This window comes from Ciconia boyciana, chromosome 22 (assembly GCF_034638445.1).
Source record: "Ciconia boyciana chromosome 22, ASM3463844v1, whole genome shotgun sequence".
NCBI classification, from domain to species: Eukaryota; Metazoa; Chordata; class Aves; order Ciconiiformes; family Ciconiidae; genus Ciconia; species Ciconia boyciana.
In genome coordinates, this window is record NC_132955.1 from 1,114,411 (window position 1) to 1,137,247 (window position 22,837).

A 22,837-nucleotide genomic window follows, 5' to 3' on the forward strand; every position below is an offset into this window, starting at 1 on the left:
AAAGAAGAAAATCAGATATATGGATATACAAAAGCCTATGGTAAAATCATAAACCTATTAAAAAACCCCAAAACAGAAGACTCTACAAGAATATGGCTTCACCCAGGGTGAAGCTGTACTATTTTCACGTAGTTGTCTGTTGCTCCTCAGAGGCATGGTGGCAGCAGGAATCTTACTTGTAAGCAGTTTCCCTGGTGCCTGTGCTGCTCCAGGAGACAGGCAGGTAGGAATGATGTTTCACAGGGTGTTTGAGAAGCTGAATGGCAGCAGCTACACGCCAAGAGCAAAGCACGGTCGAAAGGTGCTCCTGTTCAGCCCCAGCTCTTTTTACATCCATGGGGCAGATACAGGCACACTGTCTTCAAACTCAAACAATCCCACTCCTTCCTCTGATGTGTACCTTCATGTGTAAGGTGACTCAATCCCTTCTCACTCTTCTTTTGCTAATTTTAATGAGTTTATTTCTTCTTCAGTAATATGAAATCTCTTCCTAAAATACTTCTAGGTTGAATTCATCCTCCCTCGCTGTGGATAAGCCGATTTTGAGGTTGTAATTCACAGGAGGTTCCACCAGCTCCTTGTGCTTCCTTTGCACTAGCCAAGTGACTCTCCTGTAGGAGTTATAGTGCCAATATTTAATACACAGCTGGAAACTCGAGAATTTGTTTCTGTTCAAGGCTTTTCTCAGATTCATAGAAGCTTGATTAGTAAAGATGGGAAAAGCAACTCATGAACATCCCATATTGCATAGGCAGTGGAAAAAAATACATAATTGTTTCTTACTCCGTGTTTCGTGTTGCAAGATATTCTCTCACCGTTGGCAAACAGAATTCACTGTAACGAGTTCAGATAATCATTATATTTTTTCAGATCTAATCTTTGGCACTGCATATTTTAATCTAACTTTTTTTTACTGCATTATATAATTCAAGGACATATTCTGAGAAACGGCTATTTTTAATATGATCATGAAAATATGAAATATCAGAAATGTGTCCTCTCAATTTCCTCTGAGTCCATTTAAAACAGCTAAAATAAAATTAATGGCTGTTTGATAGGAAAATATTTAATATGTTTTCCTTTGCAAAATACTGCTTTTGTGGCTGTCACCCAGTTTTATTCAACAAGAAAAATGACTGCAATCACCATCCTGCACTTTCAGAAAAAGTTAAATACCAGCAGGACCTTCCTCAATATAAGCAGTAACAAGAGAATAAAAAATTCAGCGTGAAGTTCTCTTCTATAACAGACATGGGAATGCAGTTTTAAGAATTAATAATTGATTTCAGTAAATTAAAGTAGATTTCTATATAGCTAATGTAAATTTTGAAAAAATTAATGAATGAAGAGTCCCTTGGAGGCAGCTAGTCTTACAAATCATTGTCTGTGATCACAGGAGGAAGACAAAAGCTGAAATACTGAATTTCGCCACACAGAAGACTGAAGGAGACAGACAACCAAGGCGGAGCCTTCATTAACTACTATTACTCGTGATATATTGCCAGATTAATAGAAGCTATGAGATATTGTATTATCCAACTAAATATCCAACGAAGAGCCACCCACATAAAATTATAGTGCATGCTTTGTGTGAATCAGTGGAGACATACTTGAACAGAATGGTAATGCGTTTTACTTACCTCAGACAAAATTTCCTTAGCACATCACTTTTGGCATGAGCACTAGGGCTGGCAAACTTCATGGGAAGCTGGACTGCCTCACAGGTGACACCCACCCAACAAGGTATAAATAACCATCAGCGAGGACAGAAGGCTGCAGTTTGATTTTCTGTTTCAAGCTGCGCAGCGGGCTTTGCATTTGGGGCTGGATATCTGATTACTTCCACCATGAGCTGCAGCATCAAGAGAACATCTAGTACCTCTTACAGGAGCGGTGGAGGTGGAGGCGTCTGTGGTGGCGGTAGTGGCAGGAGTTCCTCCGTCTCCTGCAGGCGATACGCCTCCTCTGTGATAGGCGGTGGAAGCTATGGTGGGGGAGCATGCAGCATTGGCTACGGAGGGGGCATGAGTGCTGGCAGCCTTGCTGGTGGCTTTGGCGGAGGCTTTGGTGGTGGCCTGGGAGGAGGCTTTGGTGGTGGTTTTGCAGGAGGCTTTGGTGCTGGGGGGGACATCCTTCTGAGCGGCAATGAGAAGGTCACCATGCAGAACCTCAATGACCGCCTGGCTGCTTACCTGGACAAAGTGCGAAGGCTGGAGGAGGAAAATGCTCAGCTGGAGCACCACATCCGGGAGTGGTACAGGAAACAAGCTCCCAGTGTGTCAAAGGACTACACCTCCTACTACCAGACCATCGAACAACTCCAAAATCAGGTAGGATAGCCCCCACTAACGTGGCTCCATCTCCCGCACGCTATTCTCACTTGTGAGGACTCCCTCCTTCCCTCTGGCGCTGGCTCTAAAGGGGTGGGAGGGAGCTACTGGATGGCCTTGCTGGTGGTACCGCAGGCAGAAACCTGCTGAGCTGCGGCTCCCGCCTCTTGGGGAAGCAAACCCCCACGCCACCCCACAAGCGAAAGGGATGTGCTCTGGGGGCACAGCCCGAGGCATCAAGGAGTGCTCCACCAGGCCCCAACATGCTGCCGCACGTAACTGAAATCCCACGTTGTACAGGTGGCTCCAAACCAGGCATGTGTGGTTTCCAGTCTTTCCCTCTGCTCCCACCCAGTTCAGCTGGATGGAGTGCAAAGCCAAAGCACCTGGACTGCAAGACCTGAACTCCCTTTGTCTCTGCACACTCCTACATATACCGGATGGAAGGACCAAGGCCTTCCCTTACAGTCAGCTTTCTTTAGAATGAGACGCATTACAGCATCAGGGAGAAAGACTACACTCCCTTCTACACCCACAGTGCAGAAACCCATAGGGGTTGATGATCTCCCAGCATAGACGTTCTTCTGTTCTTTCCTCCAACAAAATATTCTTTCACCAGAATGTTTGGGGAAGCCAAAATCTTGCACATGCCAGTTCTTGTGGCATGGCATTTCAATGACTTTCTGTGGCCCCTGCATTACTGCAGGAAACAATTCTAAAACCCACAACAAAGCCCTGCCAAAGCTTTGGGTCTTCTTTCTTCTTGTCCTGGGTGTCTTGAACACAGAAAGACTCCTCTCCAACTTCCCCTTTTGCAGATCATTTCTGCCACTGTGGACAATAACAGACTGATTCTGGACATTGATAACAGCAAGATGACTGCTGATGACTTCCGAACAAAGTGAGTGCCTCTCTGTGAATCCTGCATCTTTCGTGTCATGAATTTTATGAGATTCATGAGTGCAGGTGATGATACCCTGTCCCAAGTGGTACGACCAAGCCTACACATTGCAACAAAATGAATGTGTAATTCTTCACTTTTCTTTGGTACAGGTATGAGAATGAACTGGTCATCCGTCAGACTGTGGAGTCTGATATTAATGGCTTGAGAAATATCCTGGATGACCTGACATTGGTTAGATCTTCACTGGAATCCGAGCTAGAGTCCTTGAAGGATGAGCTGATTGCTCTTAAGAGAAATCATGAGGAGGTACGATCCAATGATAAACAGCATGGCCAAGACATAGTCCTTTGACTCTTCAGGGTTCCCAAAGTTACACGTCAAGTCAATGCAGCCTTATGTCATGTGACTGTCATTCCTTTGTACCTTGATACTGCTTTGCCCACCGTCCCCAACAGAAGAAATGACCCCGTGCTCTTTGCTTCTCTCTTCGGACTCTCTGCAGGAAATGAGACAGCTGCAGTCTCAAACTGGTGGTGACGTGAGCGTGGAGGTCAATGCTGCCCCTGGCGAAGACTTGACAAAGATACTCAACGACCTGAGAAATGAATACGAGCAGATCATCGAGAAGAACCGCAGAGAGGTTGAGCAGTGGTATGAAGTCAAGGTACGTAGCAAGGCACAACGTGGAGTCTCCTTCTGCAGGAAAACCCAGGCACCCTGGTGCTGGGCATGCAATGCCTTTGGCTGAAAGGGGAGGCTGCTCACCTGCACCTCACTTGCACAGCTGGGGAGTGGGAAGGAAAGAGCTGCTGGGGAGAGACTGCAGCGGCAGAGGGGGAGCAGGCCAGGTCTGATGTGCAAAGGTGGGTGGAACGTCAGGATCTGCGGAGCAATGACTAGGCTGTTCTCGATGAGGACAGGATGAAAGGGAGAGGCTCCCTGGCTATCACCTTAGTTCTCAGTCAGCAAATCTGCTCCCTGAGAGGATCTTCTCACTCAGGAAGTGTGTTTGGGGTTTGACTCCTGCAGATTGAAGAAGTCAATCGGCAGGTCACTTCCAGCAGCCAGGACATCCAGACAAGCAGCCACCAGCTCACTGAATTGAGACGCGAAATGCAGAACCTGGAGATCGAACTGCAGGCGCAGCTCAGCACGGTACGTGGGGGCAGGATCGCTGAGGGCCCTTCCCTCCTCGGAGTGGGCAGGGAGGGGTAGAGCTCTGGTCCTAAACTCCTGCATTTCCACTTCCAGAAAAACTCTCTGGAAAACTCCTTGGCAGAAACCGAATCTCGCTATGGCTGCCTGCTGCAACAAATCCAAGGGCAGATTAACTCTGTAGAGGAGGAGCTGGCCAGCATCCGCTGTGAGATGGAGAGTCAGAACCAGGAGTACAAGATGCTCCTGGGCATCAAGACTCGCCTGGAACAGGAGATTGCTCAGTACCGGGCACTGCTGCAGGAGGGACAGCAAGACATTGTGTACGTATTCCATATTATAGCAAGGGCATAAAAATAAACCCTTCTGTACTTAATTGCTAATAGAGACTTCTTGTCCATGGAGCTACACCAACATCTTTTTTGACTGAATATCCAATGGTTCGGGGTTTTTTGGTGAACTAATTACTCTCCTTTTACAGTGCCTCCCAAGGAGCTTTCCAAGAAGGTGGAAAATACTCCCATTCATATTCTACTTCCTACTCTCATTCCCACGGTGGTGACATGACAGGTAAGACAACACTTTGTAAGGATATGTTTATTAGTGGGTTACCTCTACACCAATGACTACAATATATTTTGTCAGAAAAAAGTTTTGTATTTTGGGCTGGGCAAAATTCCCAGGTCCAGTAGCCCAGGAGTGAGAGAACCTCATTGACTCTGTCACAGAGGAATCAGGGGTTAAAATACAGTAAGTCTTGCCCTTCCCTCTACCTAAATATAAAATACAGATTATAAACTTTACAGGATGGGGTATGCTTTTTTGCTCATTGGAGTAAAAAAAGAACACAGCTCTGAGAAAGTGCCTAGGGTATTGCTGGGCTTGGAGTGTCTGAGCTTCTCTTGCTAACACAGCATGTGAGGTGAAAGAATTCAGTTCAGCAGGAAAGATCAGATTTCCCCTTAAGGCAATGATTTGCTCTGTCTTTACACAGGACAGTCAAGAGTGTGCTAGAGCAATAGCAGTGATGCTGGCATCCTCCAACTAAGAGGCATTGAACATGGACAACGAGAGACTGAACCAAGCACTTCTGCAGCACAGCTGATGCAACTGGAACAATCTGGAAGGAGCGCTTGGTCACCTGCCTCATCACCCCTTCTTCCCTTCTGCTATGCTTGTCTTACTCAACTTGTCTTTGTCAACTGGTTCTTTGTTTAAGGGCTTAAATTCTGCTGATAACACTGCCTCTAATAAAACTTTACTTCTGCAATGCAAATAAAAACAATGTGTCTGAGAAATTTAATTTCACACACTTTGAACGGGTATTTATCAAGCTAACCAATAAAATACAGGTCATCCTATCATACTTTGTAACATAGTCTCAGGACAATCTATTTTGCACTAAGAAAATGGACACCATGCTGAGATAATACCACTAAGTAAAAGGAAATGTCACTAATTCTGAGCATGGCTGTATGAAGGCTGTATAAGGTGTGACATCTTCCAAGCTCTGCCTATGGGAACTGTCAGTCAGGTGAGACTGTCAGAACTCTCTGCTCAAAAGCAAGAGGTATAAGGTTGAAAACAGAAATCCATTCTTGACAGAATTTTTCTCCTTCCTGTGAAATTACAAACCCTTTACCATTCTGTTTTCCCACAGCCACTAATGGATTGCTTTCTGGCCCCTTGCCTTGCTGCTTTTTACTGAAGACACTCTGAACGATGTGAGTGAAAGGAGAAAGAAAATACCAGTGATGTGTAACTCTCTGAAGATTGTTTAATTAACTGTTAATGTACTAAACTGTGTTCAATGCCACTACTATGACTCATCTGAGTCCATTAATCTTTGCCTTTACTCAGCTCACCATAGCTACAGTTCCTGTGGGAAGGTGTGACTCAGTATAGGTTGTTCCAGTACGTATGGGTTTCCTGACATCAAGTATTTCTACACCTTTGACTACGCAGAGAATTACGTATCACTGACTTCTGTTAGGAAATACAGCCAATAAGGCAACGTGTCTGTTGCCTTCAGTGTCATGCACCAAAACCATTCCTATGTTTTATGATAGAAATTTCAATTTAAACACCAATATAATACCAAGAACCCAATTTTTGTCAGTACACTCAATTGGCCGATACTATGCCTTAAGAGGAACGAGAGACACATTTCACCCACTGAAAGTATTTTTCTGCTTAAGAAGATAAAATATGCAATAAAATTGGAGATGAGAGGGCAATACTAAATTAGAACAGCTATTTTATACATATTTTGTTTTCTGAAGATGACAGCAAAGCCTCTTTTCAATCTGTAACTCTGTGCATCAGATGCACAAAATCAGCCAGGTTTCATTCAATTATAAGTGCCTGTTGTTCCCTTCTCCACCTATCAAATCTGGTCTCTAGTATTTGCTGTTTCATCTAAGACTGAGGGTATTGTTCTGTTAGGGTAATGAAATGAAAGGTTTTCTCATCATAGGCAACTTACAAGAGTATTATTTAGGTTAGGTCTTCTTTCAGTAATCATGTGGCTTGGCTCTGCCATCACAATATCGTAACTGCAGTCTGCAGTAAGTATCCACAAAGAAGAGATACTTTCTATTCATGTTGAAAAACTGGGTTTCCAAACTGACTTTTTTCAGTCCAGCATCAGGAATTTCAGTATAGAAAGTGACGTAAAGCAAACGCAAACATGACTTTCATTGCCAAAGGCTGCCATAATTCATTCACGTCTCAGCTGTACTTAACATAACCGAAACAGCTTAGGAAGACATCTTTTTTGAGGCAGGATTATGGAAACTTGAACTACAGTTAGTGTATATAAATAAGCACTGAAAGGTTATTTTCCTTCCTTCTAATCTTCCAGAAGCACAGAGAAGTATCAGAATGATCAAAAACACAGTCTTCCACATCCAGAGAACTAAAGGGAACACCAGAGCTGTGGTATGTCTTTCCCCATTTCTGAACTGATTTGTAAGAGCATAAGGTCTTTGTGAAATAGGCAGCACTATGAAGAGTCCGAAGTTCAATCTGCAAAACCAAAGCTATGCAAGATCTTCAGAGTGAAAGGAGAGGACGCACTGCAAAAGTGCCAGTCACTGCAGCAGGATGAGATCACTGGCAGAGTCCTCCTGCTGCTGACGGCACAACGCCTTCTGCATATCACCACTGATTCATGAGGCACTAACCTCCATCTAAGTATGGGGCAAGGGCTGTCCTGGGGAAAATGCATGGAACATGCCCTAGGCATGCCAAAAGCACAGCATGCCTCCCTGCCTCCATCCAAGGCTGGCAGATGCTCCAGAAACCTTGTAATATGTTTGATCAGGTGTCGTGATACCACTGTCTGCTCCTGGCACTCACTTCAATTCATCCATGGTTCTTAGAAAAAGTGATACAGTTGCTTATTGTTCTGAAAAGATCTACAGGAAAGAAAAAAAAAGGGCTTTGGCAGGGAGGAATTTAGAATTCGATCAGTTACCATCATTGACAATAACTGCACATTCTAGCAGGTAGATAGAAAGAGAACAGGAAAGGATTGCTATACTGAAAAAGCTTAATTTCTCTTGGGAATTACTTTTAAACTTTTCCTTTTTCAGTGGTAGGAAGGGCTACTGAATAGCAATTTAGATAGACTGTAGAATTAAAATAGCTCACATCTAATAGGATTTTCTGTAGATCTACACATGTGCAAGGTATAAAGGTCCATCCCAGGGAGTCACATAAGAGAAAAATAAGAATAGAATCTGGGGCTATGGAAATCATTCATCTCTGACCAAACTGAAGAAAGGTACAGGTGAGTGATGCGGAAGGGTGATGGGCGATGGATGAGGAACACACAGATGCAGTTCCTGATGAAACTCATGGGAGTAGCACTCTTCTTACCAAGACCACAGTTGACTCATTTTCTGTAGAACAATGAATTACCAGTAATTGTTCTGAGGTTGTCCTCTCCCTCTTGTGTAACTAAAGATATATATCCACTAATGGCATCATAGCTTCTGTGAAAACCACTGGCTGCTGTTGGTTCTTCTGCCAATTCGGAGTATCTGTTTGTGGCTCTGCATCCAATTTCACCAGTGAGTAAACAGCACTTGGAAGGGCTTCATAACATCGTTACTTCAAACAAACTTTTCTGATTTACAGAGGTTCATGGGGTGAATTATGAGCAAAAAGTCTTCCAGGGGAAGATATGATTTCAAAGCTCTAACAGTCTCTTCAAATGGCTGAGGAGCCTCTATACCCTCTACAACAGAAAATGTCTCACCTCCTTCTGTCATCGCGAGGATTATGAATGGTAATGGCACCTTAAGAGACCTGGCTCTTTTGGCCTGTGAAGTAAGTCGGTATGTCCAAATTGACTCACAACAGCCATCTCAGCCCAAAGAGCTGTGTCCACAGGATGGTGGACCAAAAATGCACAGGAGACATGGAAATGCCCATGAGTTACAGAAGAGGAAGTCTAAAGTTTAAGTCTTTCTGATACAGTTACAGCAGTAAGCATAGTTAGATCAGCTATTCAAAAAAGAGAAGAAAGGGACAGAGACACAGGGAAAAGGCATCTGCTGATGGTATGAAATTACAGCACTGGGAAATGTTTGGAATGGTTGGTCAGATGTTATGATGCAACAATGCTGAGAAGGAGATATAAAATCAACACCTCTGGCATTAATGCCAATCAGCAATAAACATCTCATAGGGAAGAATAAAGGTGCATTTCAACAACCTAATGAGGAAAATATGACTAAGGAAACACACCCTGTGAGAAAATAATTTTTATTTTTTAATAATGATGACTCAGTTTCAATAACATATGCAAAGCAACTGGTTCTGACATGCAGATAATTAGAGAGCTACCAGTAAAAGAACAATCATAATTATGAAGATCAAAGTATTACATTATCTTCAGCATATCTATGAAAATGTGTGTAGGGGTATCAAGAAAGAGGGTAAACGGCTTTCCATGATTCTTCAGTCAGCCATAACACACACTGGCAACTTTTATGGGTCTCATAATCATTGTGGCTAAGACAGCAAATGTTGCTCCAGCCACAACTGCAAGCTGTGTATAAGTAAGATGGTAAATGAAGAAACCAACAACGAAATGAACTAGTAATTTTTAACTTCCAAATAGAGACAAAATCCCATCAAAGTTTAACTCTCATATAAAGAGGCCCCTAGTCGTTCAGGCTGAAAATGTAAGTTTTCCAAAAGTTATTTAAAGGCAAAATTTAATTTCCAAAGAAGGGTTCATCACATCCTGTCCTCTTACAGAAATGCTGCAATTGTGCAGCAGTGTTAGAGACCTCTGCAGTGTTAGAGAGACAGAAGAGAGAAGGCAAGGGGGATCTAAAGGGTCGTCACAGCTGAGTCTCTACTATACGAGGATAAAATCCCCACTATCAGTTGATCAAGGTCAATCTCAAAACTTTCTCTTTTCCATCCAAAGCTCCCACAATGGAAGCACCTTCCAGACCCTTATGACTCCCATAAAAAGCTCCCCTTAGTTTCCAGCCCAAATACACTCAAAACCAGATTATGCCCCTTCCTATGTGAACAACAGGATTGTCCTTTACTTTAAATAGCCCTGGTATCTCCTTCCTCAAGAGCAAGCTGATAATCATCTCCGCCTCCATTTTGCTAAGTTGAAAAGCTGAATCCTTTTGCTCTCCTCTCCCAAGACAGAGTCAGTGATGCCTTATAGATTCTACACATCTATTTCAGTTTAAAATAATCTTTGAGTGGCTGGAAACCTACACAAAATTTAAAAAAATCAGAACTTTAAAATTGCACCATTGCATGTCCATCACTCTGTGCAATACATGGGATTATTTCCTGGAAGCGATACTACCAGAGTTTGGTGAAAACAGAAATATCATTGCTTCTTCAAAGGTTATGCTACTGAGATTTACCACTAAGCATTCTGCAAGAGAGCATCCACGATGAGCTTTCTTTGTAGGGAAGGACCTAAATTCTTAGAGATTCTGCTTCCAAAAGTGTCAGTTACTGGCAGTTCTGCAGGCAAAATGAAACAAGACTCACGCACAGGGTGTCTGAGTTCATATTTCTCCAACTCTGAAATTAAAACAGAGTAACTAGGTGGTGCTTTCACCACCCGTTTTCAGGACAAAAAATGACTACAAAGAACAAAAAGGAACTATTAAAATGAGTCTCACTCATTAAGTAGCCAGCAACATACTATCTAATACAAAATCTAACACACAGCCACCCACCTGAAATTATAGTGCATGCTTTGTGTGAATCAGCAAGCAAACACAATACCTATGGGGGGGGCTGTCCCAAGCCATGAAAGCAATTCCCCTTAGCACATCACTTTTGGCATGAGCACTAGGGCTGGCAAACTTCATGGGAAGCTGGACTGCCTCACAGGTGACACCCACCCAACAAGGTATAAATAACCATCAGCGAGGACAGAAGGCTGCAGTTTGATTTTCTGTTTCAAGCTGCGCAGCGGGCTTTGCATTTGGGGCTGGATATCTGATTACTTCCACCATGAGCTGCAGCATCAAGAGAACATCTAGTACCTCTTACAGGAGCGGTGGAGGTGGAGGCGTCTGTGGTGGCGGTAGTGGCAGGAGTTCCTCCGTCTCCTGCAGGCGATACGCCTCCTCTGTGATAGGCGGTGGAAGCTATGGTGGGGGAGCATGCAGCATTGGCTACGGAGGGGGCATGAGTGCTGGCAGCCTTGCTGGTGGCTTTGGCGGAGGCTTTGGTGGTGGCCTGGGAGGAGGCTTTGGTGGTGGTTTTGCAGGAGGCTTTGGTGCTGGGGGGGACATCCTTCTGAGCGGCAATGAGAAGGTCACCATGCAGAACCTCAATGACCGCCTGGCTGCTTACCTGGACAAAGTGCGAAGGCTGGAGGAGGAAAATGCTCAGCTGGAGCACCACATCCGGGAGTGGTACAGGAAACAAGCTCCCAGTGTGTCAAAGGACTACACCTCCTACTACCAGACCATCGAACAACTCCAAAATCAGGTAGGATAGCCCCCACTAACGTGGCTCCATCTCCCGCACGCTATTCTCACTTGTGAGGACTCCCTCCTTCCCTCTGGCGCTGGCTCTAAAGGGGTGGGAGGGAGCTACTGGATGGCCTTGCTGGTGGTACCGCAGGCAGAAACCTGCTGAGCTGCGGCTCCCGCCTCTTGGGGAAGCAAACCCCCACGCCACCCCACAAGCGAAAGGGATGTGCTCTGGGGGCACAGCCCGAGGCATCAAGGAGTGCTCCACCAGGCCCCAACATGCTGCCGCACGTAACTGAAATCCCACGTTGTACAGGTGGCTCCAAACCAGGCATGTGTGGTTTCCAGTCTTTCCCTCTGCTCCCACCCAGTTCAGCTGGATGGAGTGCAAAGCCAAAGCACCTGGACTGCAAGACCTGAACTCCCTTTGTCTCTGCACACTCCTACATATACCGGATGGAAGGACCAAGGCCTTCCCTTACAGTCAGCTTTCTTTAGAATGAGACGCATTACAGCATCAGGGAGAAAGACTACACTCCCTTCTACACCCACAGTGCAGAAACCCATAGGGGTTGATGATCTCCCAGCATAGACGTTCTTCTGTTCTTTCCTCCAACAAAATATTCTTTCACCAGAATGTTTGGGGAAGCCAAAATCTTGCACATGCCAGTTCTTGTGGCATGGCATTTCAATGACTTTCTGTGGCCCCTGCATTACTGCAGGAAACAATTCTAAAACCCACAACAAAGCCCTGCCAAAGCTTTGGGTCTTCTTTCTTCTTGTCCTGGGTGTCTTGAACACAGAAAGACTCCTCTCCAACTTCCCCTTTTGCAGATCATTTCTGCCACTGTGGACAATAACAGACTGATTCTGGACATTGATAACAGCAAGATGACTGCTGATGACTTCCGAACAAAGTGAGTGCCTCTCTGTGAATCCTGCATCTTTCGTGTCATGAATTTTACGAGATTCATGAGTGCAGGTGATGATACCCTGTCCCAAGTGGTACGACCAAGCCTACACATTGCAACAAAATGAATGTGTAATTCTTCACTTTTCTTTGGTACAGGTATGAGAATGAACTGGTCATCCGTCAGACTGTGGAGTCTGATATTAATGGCTTGAGAAATATGCTGGATGACCTGTCTCGTGTTCGGTCTTCACTGGAATCCGAGCTAGAGTCCTTGAAGGATGAGCTGATTGCTCTTAAGAGAAATCATGAGGAGGTACGATCCAATGATAAACAGCATGGCCAAGACATAGTCCTTTGACTCTTCAGGGTTCCCAAAGTTACACGTCAAGTCAATGCAGCCTTATGTCATGTGACTGTCATTCCTTTGTACCTTGATACTGCTTTGCCCACCGTCCCCAACAGAAGAAATGACCCCGTGCTCTTTGCTTCTCTCTTCGGACTCTCTGCAGGAAATGAGACAGCTGCAGTCTCAAACTGGTGGTGACGTGAGCGTGGAGGTCAATGCTGCCCCTGGCGAAGACTTGACAAAGATACTCAACGACCTGAGAAATGAATACGAGCAGATCATCGAGAAGAACCGCAGAGAGGTTGAGCAGTGGTATGAAGTCAAGGTACGTAGCAAGGCACAACGTGGAGTCTCCTTCTGCAGGAAAACCCAGGCACCCTGGTGCTGGGCATGCAATGCCTTTGGCTGAAAGGGGGAGGCTGCTCACCTGCACCTCACTTGCACAGCTGGGGAGTGGGAAGGAAAGAGCTGCTGGGGAGAGACTGCAGCGGCAGAGGGGGAGCAGGCCAGGTCTGATGTGCAAAGGTGGGTGGAACGTCAGGATCTGCGGAGCAATGACTAGGCTGTTCTCGATGAGGACAGGATGAAAGGGAGAGGCTCCCTGGCTATCACCTTAGTTCTCAGTCAGCAAATCTGCTCCCTGAGAGGATCTTCTCACTCAGGAAGTGTGTTTGGGGTTTGACTCCTGCAGATTGAAGAAGTCAATCGGCAGGTCACTTCCAGCAGCCAGGACATCCAGACAAGCAGCCACCAGCTCACTGAATTGAGACGCGAAATGCAGAACCTGGAGATCGAACTGCAGGCGCAGCTCAGCACGGTACGTGGGGGCAGGATCGCTGAGGGCCCTTCCCTCCTCGGAGTGGGCAGGGAGGGGTAGAGCTCTGGTCCTAAACTCCTGCATTTCCACTTCCAGAAAAACTCTCTGGAAAACTCCTTGGCAGAAACCGAATCTCGCTATGGCTGCCTGCTGCAACAAATCCAAGGGCAGATTAACTCTGTAGAGGAGGAGCTGGCCAGCATCCGCTGTGAGATGGAGAGTCAGAACCAGGAGTACAAGATGCTCCTGGGCATCAAGACTCGCCTGGAACAGGAGATTGCTCAGTACCGGGCACTGCTGCAGGAGGGACAGCAAGACATTGTGTATGTATTCCGTTTGCAAATAAGGGCATAAATTCTTTCACAGTCTTTTCTCTATTGGGACTCACAGAAGGCAGAGTAGAATGTTTTACTAGTCTGTAGCTGAAATCTAAATACAACAGATTTTTTCACAGCATCTGCATTGAAATGTATATATCATAAATTTAATAAGCACATCAAACGCAGGAGGAAACACAGAGCATATAGTTACTGACATATTTTCAGTCAATCAGTTCCTCTTGGCCTTTTTGTGCAGACTGAATTCCATTGGAGGAATCACCATGCAAAACCGAACTGTAATATACTGCCTTCTGCGAACAGATGAGCAAGCACAGCTGGACTGTGAGAGTAGGAGAATTATACTTCTACAGTCTTTTGTTATTTCTGCTTCTACAGCTTTCTGGGAAAATATAGCTGAAGGGAATTAAATAAAAAAATATAAATAAATATTTGCAAGGTCCAGGAAAAGCCGAGCTGTTACACACACTGCACATTATGTCACAGTATGTCTCTTTATGAATGTATTTATCATTCCCTTCATTAAAACTCCTTTCCTTGCACAGGACATGTCAAGGAGGTCTCCAAGGAGGGGGAATGTCCTCCCACTCTTATTCTTCTACTTCCTACTCTCATGGGCAATCTGGTGACAAGACAGGTAAGAAACATCTTCCAAAGAGGATCCCAATTTATCCTGTCCCCATGGCTTTCATGTTTTGTGTTTCATCTCTTTTCCTGTTAATACTATCCATTGTGTTATGGCTTCCACATTCACAATTGCAACAGGAATTAAACCATTCACAATCAAATATCTTAATTTCAAGGTGTCTTAGCTTCAGTTACAGAAACAGGCCAAGCTCCTTTCCCACACTCTCACTAACTGATGGACATTTAGGCAATGGATACATCTGAAATGTCAGTGCTGCAAGAGACTCTTGATTTCCCCATCAGAGTAATGGTTTCTTCTTTCATTCCACAGGGCAGTCAAGAGTGTGTTAAGATACCACCGATGCGTTGGTCTTCCCTGATCTACCTACTGCCATCTGAGCAGACCGGCCTACAACGCGATAACACACACAGCACAGGGACTGTGTGCCTACCCAACACATAGACTGCTCTACAAATGTTATTCATGAAGTCGAGATGAATAATTTCTAGGACTCTCCTAAAATTATCTACTTCTTCCTTTTTATATTGTTCTTCATCTGCAATCACTATATCTACATACACTTTTCTGCAGTGCAATTGGTGATCTACTTTCTGCTGATAACAATGCCTCAAATAAAACTTTACTTTTCTGCAATGCAAAGAAAACTGTGTGTCCAGCAATCTATTTGGTATATTAATATTGTATTTAAATTTAGGTGGAACAAGTGAGATATACCTTCACAGAGAAGTTAAGGTTGGGTGTATTATGTAATATGGCCCCAAAGAAAATCGTGTATCCTGACTTAATCAGATGATGTCTGGATAAAATATTGGAGATGAACAAATACATTCACATTAAACTCAAGAGTGACACCTATAGGGAAGAAGAAAGGATGGGTGAAACCCTTTCTCATAGCATGCATTGCAAGGGATGTGCAAGTAGTTGATTTGCCAGTTCAGCAGCTGAACTGAAACCATCAGGATTAATTAAACCCAAAATTTCATTAAAATTTTGGCAAATCAAAACCATTTGCCTTTGAGTCACTGAATGAGAAATCAATCATATTCAGGCACCGTGCTCTCCCAACTTTTAGATGAGGGCTCTATCTGATCTTGTTCAATAAAAGCAAAGGATTAGATCAGGAAATGAGTGATGAGTATGCAAAGAAGTTCTCCTTATGACACAAAGTTCAGTTGTTAGGATTATTCCTCCTGACACGTTGGAAGGTCTGGGCTCAGGTCTTTTATCTGATGGTTCAAAATAAAGGAAGTGTGTACTCTTACTTCATAAGACGGTATTCCTAGCTCCACGGTTGTACAGTGTTCTGGGTGGATGGATGGAGGATGGAGGGGTGGAGGCAAGGTTCAATCTTTCTTACTAAAACTGCTCCACTTCATCTAACACACTTACGTTAGACAGAGGAAGAAAAATCGGTGAAATACCTCACTCATTTAAAACTTACAAATCTGTGTTTCAGTCTTTGATTTGTAATGGGCTGAGAAAGCAGCTGAACAGGGTCTACCACATATCAAGTGAGTGATTCAACTGCCGCCCTGTAACAAACAGGGGTGGGTCTCACAAGCCTTCTTTGTTCTCTGAACAGCACATAAATCACTAACATTTTTTATTCTGTCAAGTAGCTTTGCACTTGCACTTTGGTTTGCAAACAGATTCAGGTCAGGTAAAATATCTTTTTGGGTAACAATGTGTTATTTAAAAAGGCACCAAACTGTGTACATGTTACAATCCTGTTATTTAAAAAGGCATCAAACTGTGTACATGTTACAATCCAAAGCTGAATTCTCAGCACAGCAGAAAAAAGAGATGAGTCAGAGAAACTATTGCGCTAGAAAACAAAGGAGATTTGTAAAGTCAAAGCAACCATATCTCTCCCTTGAGTCACAACAGGACTCTCATGCTCCTGTACAAGCTACCAGAGACTCATGTTCTGCCTAATGCTCCGTTTTACTTCTCATATCAACCAGTGCTGACTATCTCAAAAAAGAAAAGGTCTAAACCTCAGCATTAGCCAGCTATAATGGACGTGGGGATGAAATACCTCATTTGACCACAGTTTAAATAGAAAGAATGCTTCTGATCCCAGAAAGGAGCCAATTGTTTTCTGGGCTGTCTGTCAGGAACATTCTTGAGCCCCCTGCTTCCCCTCCCCTGTCTCTCTGAAGTGGGAAAGGGGAGAAACCTCCGTGCTGGGTGTGCTGCCCTCGGTCTCTGCAGAGCATTTTAACAGGAAGGAACTGAGGGTGCGTCCACCGCTGAGCCGAGCACACTCACCTCTGCCTTTCCTTTGACTTTGCTGGATGGAGTCATCAGGCAGGACTTACCAGAGCATAATTTGCCTATCGTAATATCAAAGCCCATCAAAACAAGATGGCGTGAGCTGAAATCAGCCTACATTTGCAGTGTCAATACAAGGGAATATTGTACTCTGGTCTTTTGGGGTTTGGTACAGTTCCGTCCCTTTGGCTAACCACACAGCAGAAATACGTCCCGCAGCTTGGTACAAGCGATAGGCTTTTTTTGAAGCTGACAGTGCAGCACATCAGTCCATCCAGTGTGCCGGTTCGCGCAGCATCCTCTAGTGGCAAATTCAGAAAATATACGATAGGATTTGTGACGGAAGCTGTTCAATACAGTCTCAAAATTAAATTCAAGCCTCAGGCCTGGGAAACAGTTAGGCCAAGGAAAGAACATCTTAAATAATAATAAAATAGATAATTTTTTCACAGGGGTAACATTGTGATACCACATGGGGTAATACACCAAATTAAGAGACAGACAGTAAAAAGGTTAGAAATTAATTCATTACAAAGGACAGGGAGGAGAAAGAGAGGAAGCGTCTGTTTCACATAATTCTGCCTGAAGGTTTTGAGGTAATTCCATATGAAATCAGCAAATTCAGATTAAGTCAAAACCTCCTGGATTGTTCTTGCATGCGTTTAATTAGCATTGAAGTTTTTTTGTCTCTGTTTTCGATGCATTTAGCAGCATCAGTGGCTGCCACAGACAGACAGGGAGCCTGGTATTACCAAGGGAAGAGGAAAAGAATTTTACAAACAATGAGGTTCAATTAAATGGTGCTGTGTTTAAAAACCAGGCCTGTAGGGGGGACTGTGGAGATACAGACATTTTGTACTGTTACTATGTCCAAAGGTAACCAAAGGTATTGTGCGCTATAATCTTTGGGGGGGTGTGAGTTTCTTAATTCTGGAAATGAATCATCTCCGTCTGCACAATATAACATTTTCAGGAGGTTAGATGAAGGTGAGAGGGGGAAATAGCTGGATAGAGAAGAATCCAAAACAAGAACCAGAAATTAGTGGACTGAATTCTCTGAGGGGCTTCATGCTGGATCAGGACTGCCATGTACCTACAGGATCTAGATCCGCAGCAAATGTTTTTGTTTGCAAAGGCAGCTGTCGGGTATGGACAGGTACAAGAGCCCACTGCTTCGAAGTCTTGCAGCTTTGTGCACGCTCTTTCCAAAGCCTCTTGCACTCTTGGCTACAAGGAAAAGGCGTCACTGAGGCAGTGCCTGCTGCCTGCAGCCGGGCCAGGCCCTGTCACTTCAGACAGACTTTTGCAAGGTCGACTTCCCGCTTGGCCGCCACCACTGTCTCCAGTAATGAAAAAAGAAAATCTGTGATTCACTGTGCCTCTGATAAAGAATCAGATGAAAGAAAACTACTTTTGTGATATTTCTCACATTTACCAGCCTCCCATAATAATGAAAAATAACAGCAGTCAAGTTAAACAAGTACAAAAACTCTTGTAGGAAAATCCTTTCTTTCTGTATTCCAAGTAACCTAGTTCTATTAAGTTTCATGTAATACATAACATTTTGGAGTGGTAATCCCAACAAAATTCTGAATTTCTTCTGAAGTATTTTCATGCTATGACAGACTTTAAGGGCAAATGCTCTCTCACGGTTGATACAGTGAACATGCAATTTCAAATTTCAAGTGCACTGGAGCTGACTTTCATAACTTATTCAGTACTGCCTAAAGAGAAGTTTATGCACACTGCAATTACTCCTAATAACCCACTATTTATGAACCCACGCTCAGAGATGCATTGCAACACCTGGCTGCAGGGAACACCTTTCCACTGGCATGCACTCCTGTGCTTAAACAGCCCTGGCAGTAGGAGCACAACTGTGGATCCAAGGCACTTACAGGCTTATTAATCAACATTTTCTTGCAGCATTTCTAACCTTAGTTCAGTTCTTTCCCACAACCTGATGTCAGACTGTCAAAAATTATGGCAGCACCAAAAAGTTCATAGTGATTACACACACGCAAAGATTTTAAACAAATGCTGACAAGTCCTGTCTGTTGAAAATGTTGTTAGAAATCATGTCACCAGAATCTTACAGTTATTAGTTATTAAAGCTGAATCCATTAGAAAAGAGTGAAAAGACACTCAGCAAGTACTTCAGACAGCTTGATTTGGTGGTGGTGGGCTGCCCAAGATATCTAGACAGTTGGTGCAGACCTTAGAGTTTAATGAAAAGAAGATTTAAAGCTGAATACAAGTGAGGCTGGTGGAAAACCACGGTCCTCAGTTACAGTTAATAGCCAGGACTGTCCAGGGAGGTACGCTACCTGATACATGCAAATACTGTGAAATTTGCTTATAAACTACTTCTTTTTGAAGATGGAGCAAACTGTTAGAGTAATTAGAAATAACCTTTTCCTTCCCTAAAGGTATGCAGTCATTCTGGGCAGACAAAAACAGGGCTGCAGAACATGTTTCCCTGTGAGCTGATAGTTGCTATGAGAGCAAGGTGTTTTAAAAACGCCTCCCTGGCAGTAGCTCTTCAAACTAGTGGCTACAGGACTTGCCCTCATAAAGCAGTACAGAGTTTGATTTTCTCACTGAGCCTAACAGAGATCTGGAGACTCTGAGACTTTATCTCAAGCAAAAACCAGTACGAAACCACCTGCAGGATCAGGAAAGCCCAAACCCAGTTGATAGGATCCATCAGCAGGGTAGAAAGAGAGCTCCTTGTTTCCTAATTTGATGAAGAACATATGTTTAATGCTTGCACAGTAAAACCTCTACCCTTATTGGAAGCCGTGGCTTGTCACTATGATCAGAATATATTCTTATAAAATTAGCAAGAGAAATAATAATATATAAGTAAATAATTACAGATATATAAACATATGCATATAAATATAAATATATGAGCACATAAACATAAATAGTACAAATACAAATATGCTCTCCAGATGTTTTACAGACATGAACACAATAAAATAGCTTGTCTCTCTCTGTGCTATGAAACCCATCTACTCTGTGTTTCTACCAAGTCCAGGATTATTTTTTTTTGAGTGGGAATTTTCCATGTGGCCTATGGCAAAATGCCCTCCGAATAGCTCTAGGCCTCCTCCTTCAGCATGAATCATTGCAGAACTGCAGCTGGCATGGCAGGCATTCAACATGTACTTGGCTCCTCTTAAGCCTGGGACAGGTTTAGTCTATTTGGTTTTGGCAGTGGCCTCTAAGTTGCTTATTGCTGCTGCCTGCAGAAACCCGACCCCTTGTCAGTTAGACGTTGGACTCTTAATAATAGTTTCCAGCCCCATCATACCTTGCTGAGATTTCCCAACCCAATAACAGGTTAAAGGAAGTGTAAAAATATATCCAGTGACTTGTCTTTCACTCATGAGGGCTTGGTGTCCTAACTGATCCTTTCTTCCCACACAATTTTTAATCATGCTATAAGAAAATCTATTTTATTTTCCTATCTCAGGTATTTTACTCCCTGATGTGCATTATCATTATAGTTCTGGGCTGATAGAGAAGTCAAGAGTTTAAAGCTATTTATGTTTCTTGGGAAACAGAGACAATGAGGTATTTCCGAAAGTACACACCTCAGCCAGTTTCAAGTATTTTCCAAGTATTTACATTGCTCCCAGTTATTTATGTGTTTGAGTTCTTCATGATCTTTTATGTATTTTCCTCATATTAATCTATTCAAATATTATATAAATGACAAACTTTGAGAAATTAAATTATACGTCCCAATATCACTAAAGAAGCCTGTAGCTGAGGAGGAATCCATATCTTTCAAGTTCAACTCAAATCATTGAATCACCGTTTCTTTTCTGCCATGAAAGAACTAGACCCCTGGATAAAAATGAATTGTCCTGCGTCTTACGCTCGTAATTTCTCTCAAAACTGAACCCGTACATGAACTTCTTTCTCATCTCTTTCAATGCAGAAATCAGGGCACCCACATGCATTTCTCTTCACCAAATCACATTCCCTCTACTTAGCAAAAATAGTAATTTTGAGAAAGTTAACAGTGTTGCTCTCTGCTCTTATCTGCCCTCTTTTTACACTGTTAACAGCTGTGTCTGCATGTGCTAGGACCTGCCTTTTCAGCACGTAAACATTCTTGTCTTTGAATCTGTTGGCACATTCAGTGAATATGTGGCAATGGAAGGTTTATGAGGATTAAAAAAAATGATTAATGATGGGATATAAAAGAAAGCTAAGAATTGTATCTTAGGCAGACATTCCACACAGTCATTTCAGTACCAGCTGCAGATCAGTTCTTGTTATCATTGGTTCTCTCCACAAGGAATTTTAAAGAAAAAATAGAAAATTTTGAGTTTGAATTAAAGAGATTCAAACGTTTCATGCCTATGACCTTCAATAGGACAGAAAAACATACAAAGGTGTGACTTTAAGAGGGCATATGACATGATCAGTAGGGTGGGGTGGCCAAAGTTTTGATGACCAAGAGGAGAGATGAAGACCGAAAATATGCACACAAAAGAGTCAAGAAGCACATTTTCACTGATGGAAGCAGAGGCAGAAAGGAAGAATTATCAAAGGGACAAACACTTAAAGTTTTAAAAGGTAAATTCAGAATAATAACCTGACTTTCCTCATTCGACCACAGAAGAACCTGTGGAATTGCAGGCACCAATAATGTAGGTTAAAATGTTCACAAAGTTCATTTAATTGTAATTGCATTAGCAATCCCTGGAAGCAAATTCAGCAGGGTGTGAGACGAGTGAAGTATATGCCAGTGGCACTCAAGGGCAATGGTTTACAGGACAATTAATAAAAATACCCTGAAACAATATGAGCAATTTTATAAAGCAGTAGTGACTAGGAAAGCAGAGTAGATAAAGGTAAAGCAGAACCAGGTCTCAGCCAGGACCTTGGGCGTGGACTGTTTCCACCAGTCTGCTGGATGACTTCACTTCAATAAACGTGTCTCCCTTACCCTCAGATAAGTGGCAGATAAAGGAAATTCCCTTTGTTGACCATTCCTTGTATTTCCTTTAGGGAAAAGCTGACCGTACAATAAATTAAGTTTATTGTAGCAGGAGAAAAAAAGACCTATGCAGAATGATAAAAGTACCTTCTTTCTTGAGCAAATACTTTGCCATACTAAAGGCTTTTCCAAGCATCTAAGTACACGTTATCACCTTAAGGCAGTCCCAACAAAAACAAACACATGCAGCCATTGAGGGAAAAGAGAGATGTAAAGTTAAAAGAAAATAAAAATTTTTCTGGAAACTTAGAATGCAGTTTTAGTAAAAATGCTGCACGAGGGACTGATTTGCTACTAGAAGCTTATGATATATTTGGTGGTATAAAAAAGTTTAATAGTTACTCCATTTGAAATTATCTCCCAAGCTTTTCCTCTCCTGGCACTTTCAGATGTACTTCCAGACTGCCATGAAGAATTGCAATTAATCCTTTGGGAAATCTTCCCCGTACGCTGAAGCAAACCTAACATGCTTGCAGTACATTATCAATATTCTAACAGTATAACGTATGATGATTGCTGCTTTTACTCAAGGGGTTTCAGAGGGAATGTAGAGGTCTCCTAGACCACAATTTTCATTAACTGGATCATAAAATATTATGCAACATCATAAATGTGCATTTTATTTTGCTAAACCCCAAAATACACTGCTTTCAGGACCTGACATGGGAGTCTAGGGAATGATGAAGGAGTACCTGGAGGGAACAATGTTCCTCTCTCCTTGCAGCAGGAGACAAATCAGTATACACTGGTATTTGTTCTCCTTTAAGCTTCCTGCATTTCTGTTCAGTGAAGACTTATGTTCTTTATGCTCTAACTATGGACTTCAGTATTTAACAATAAAATAACTGTTCTTCTGTAGCTTTCTTTTTGTCTGCAGGCAGACAGTAACTTTCTGATACTACTATTTCACCCATCCACAGGACTTGGAACAGTTACCTGCTGGGCAGGTTTTTCCTACCCAAGGCTGAACAGGACATTCAGATCTACAGCAGGAATGACCAGCATGTCTGGCAGACAGAAGTGTCGTCCGTATCTCTTAGGAAAGGCTGTACAGTTTTACTGTGCAAGTTGGAGAGTTGTGTGAATGCAGTAGTCTCTACAGAAAGAAACTAAC

At 43.1% G+C, this 22,837-nt stretch overlaps 2 protein-coding genes and 1 long non-coding RNA gene across 5 annotated transcripts in view; 2 read left to right on the plus strand and 1 right to left on the minus strand.

The window, feature by feature from the left end:
- The window catches only part of LOC140662557 (uncharacterized), a 129,713-nt gene that overhangs the window by 35,545 nt on the left and 71,331 nt on the right, over nucleotides 1–22,837 (minus strand). The window lies entirely within an intron of this gene.
- LOC140662545 (keratin, type I cytoskeletal 19-like) lies at nucleotides 1,848–5,403 on the plus strand. Its single transcript, XM_072886068.1, has 8 exons — nucleotides 1,848–2,330; nucleotides 3,149–3,231; nucleotides 3,384–3,540; nucleotides 3,737–3,898; nucleotides 4,264–4,389; nucleotides 4,486–4,712; nucleotides 4,871–4,959; nucleotides 5,384–5,403. The coding sequence occupies exons 1-8, from the start codon at nucleotides 1,848–1,850 to the stop codon at nucleotides 5,401–5,403; spliced, it is 1,347 nt and encodes a 448-aa protein (XP_072742169.1).
- Nucleotides 10,900–14,758, plus strand: LOC140662544 (keratin, type I cytoskeletal 19-like). The gene is made up of 8 exons (XM_072886066.1): nucleotides 10,900–11,382; nucleotides 12,201–12,283; nucleotides 12,436–12,592; nucleotides 12,789–12,950; nucleotides 13,317–13,442; nucleotides 13,539–13,765; nucleotides 14,326–14,417; nucleotides 14,739–14,758. The coding sequence occupies exons 1-8, from the start codon at nucleotides 10,900–10,902 to the stop codon at nucleotides 14,756–14,758; spliced, it is 1,350 nt and encodes a 449-aa protein (XP_072742167.1).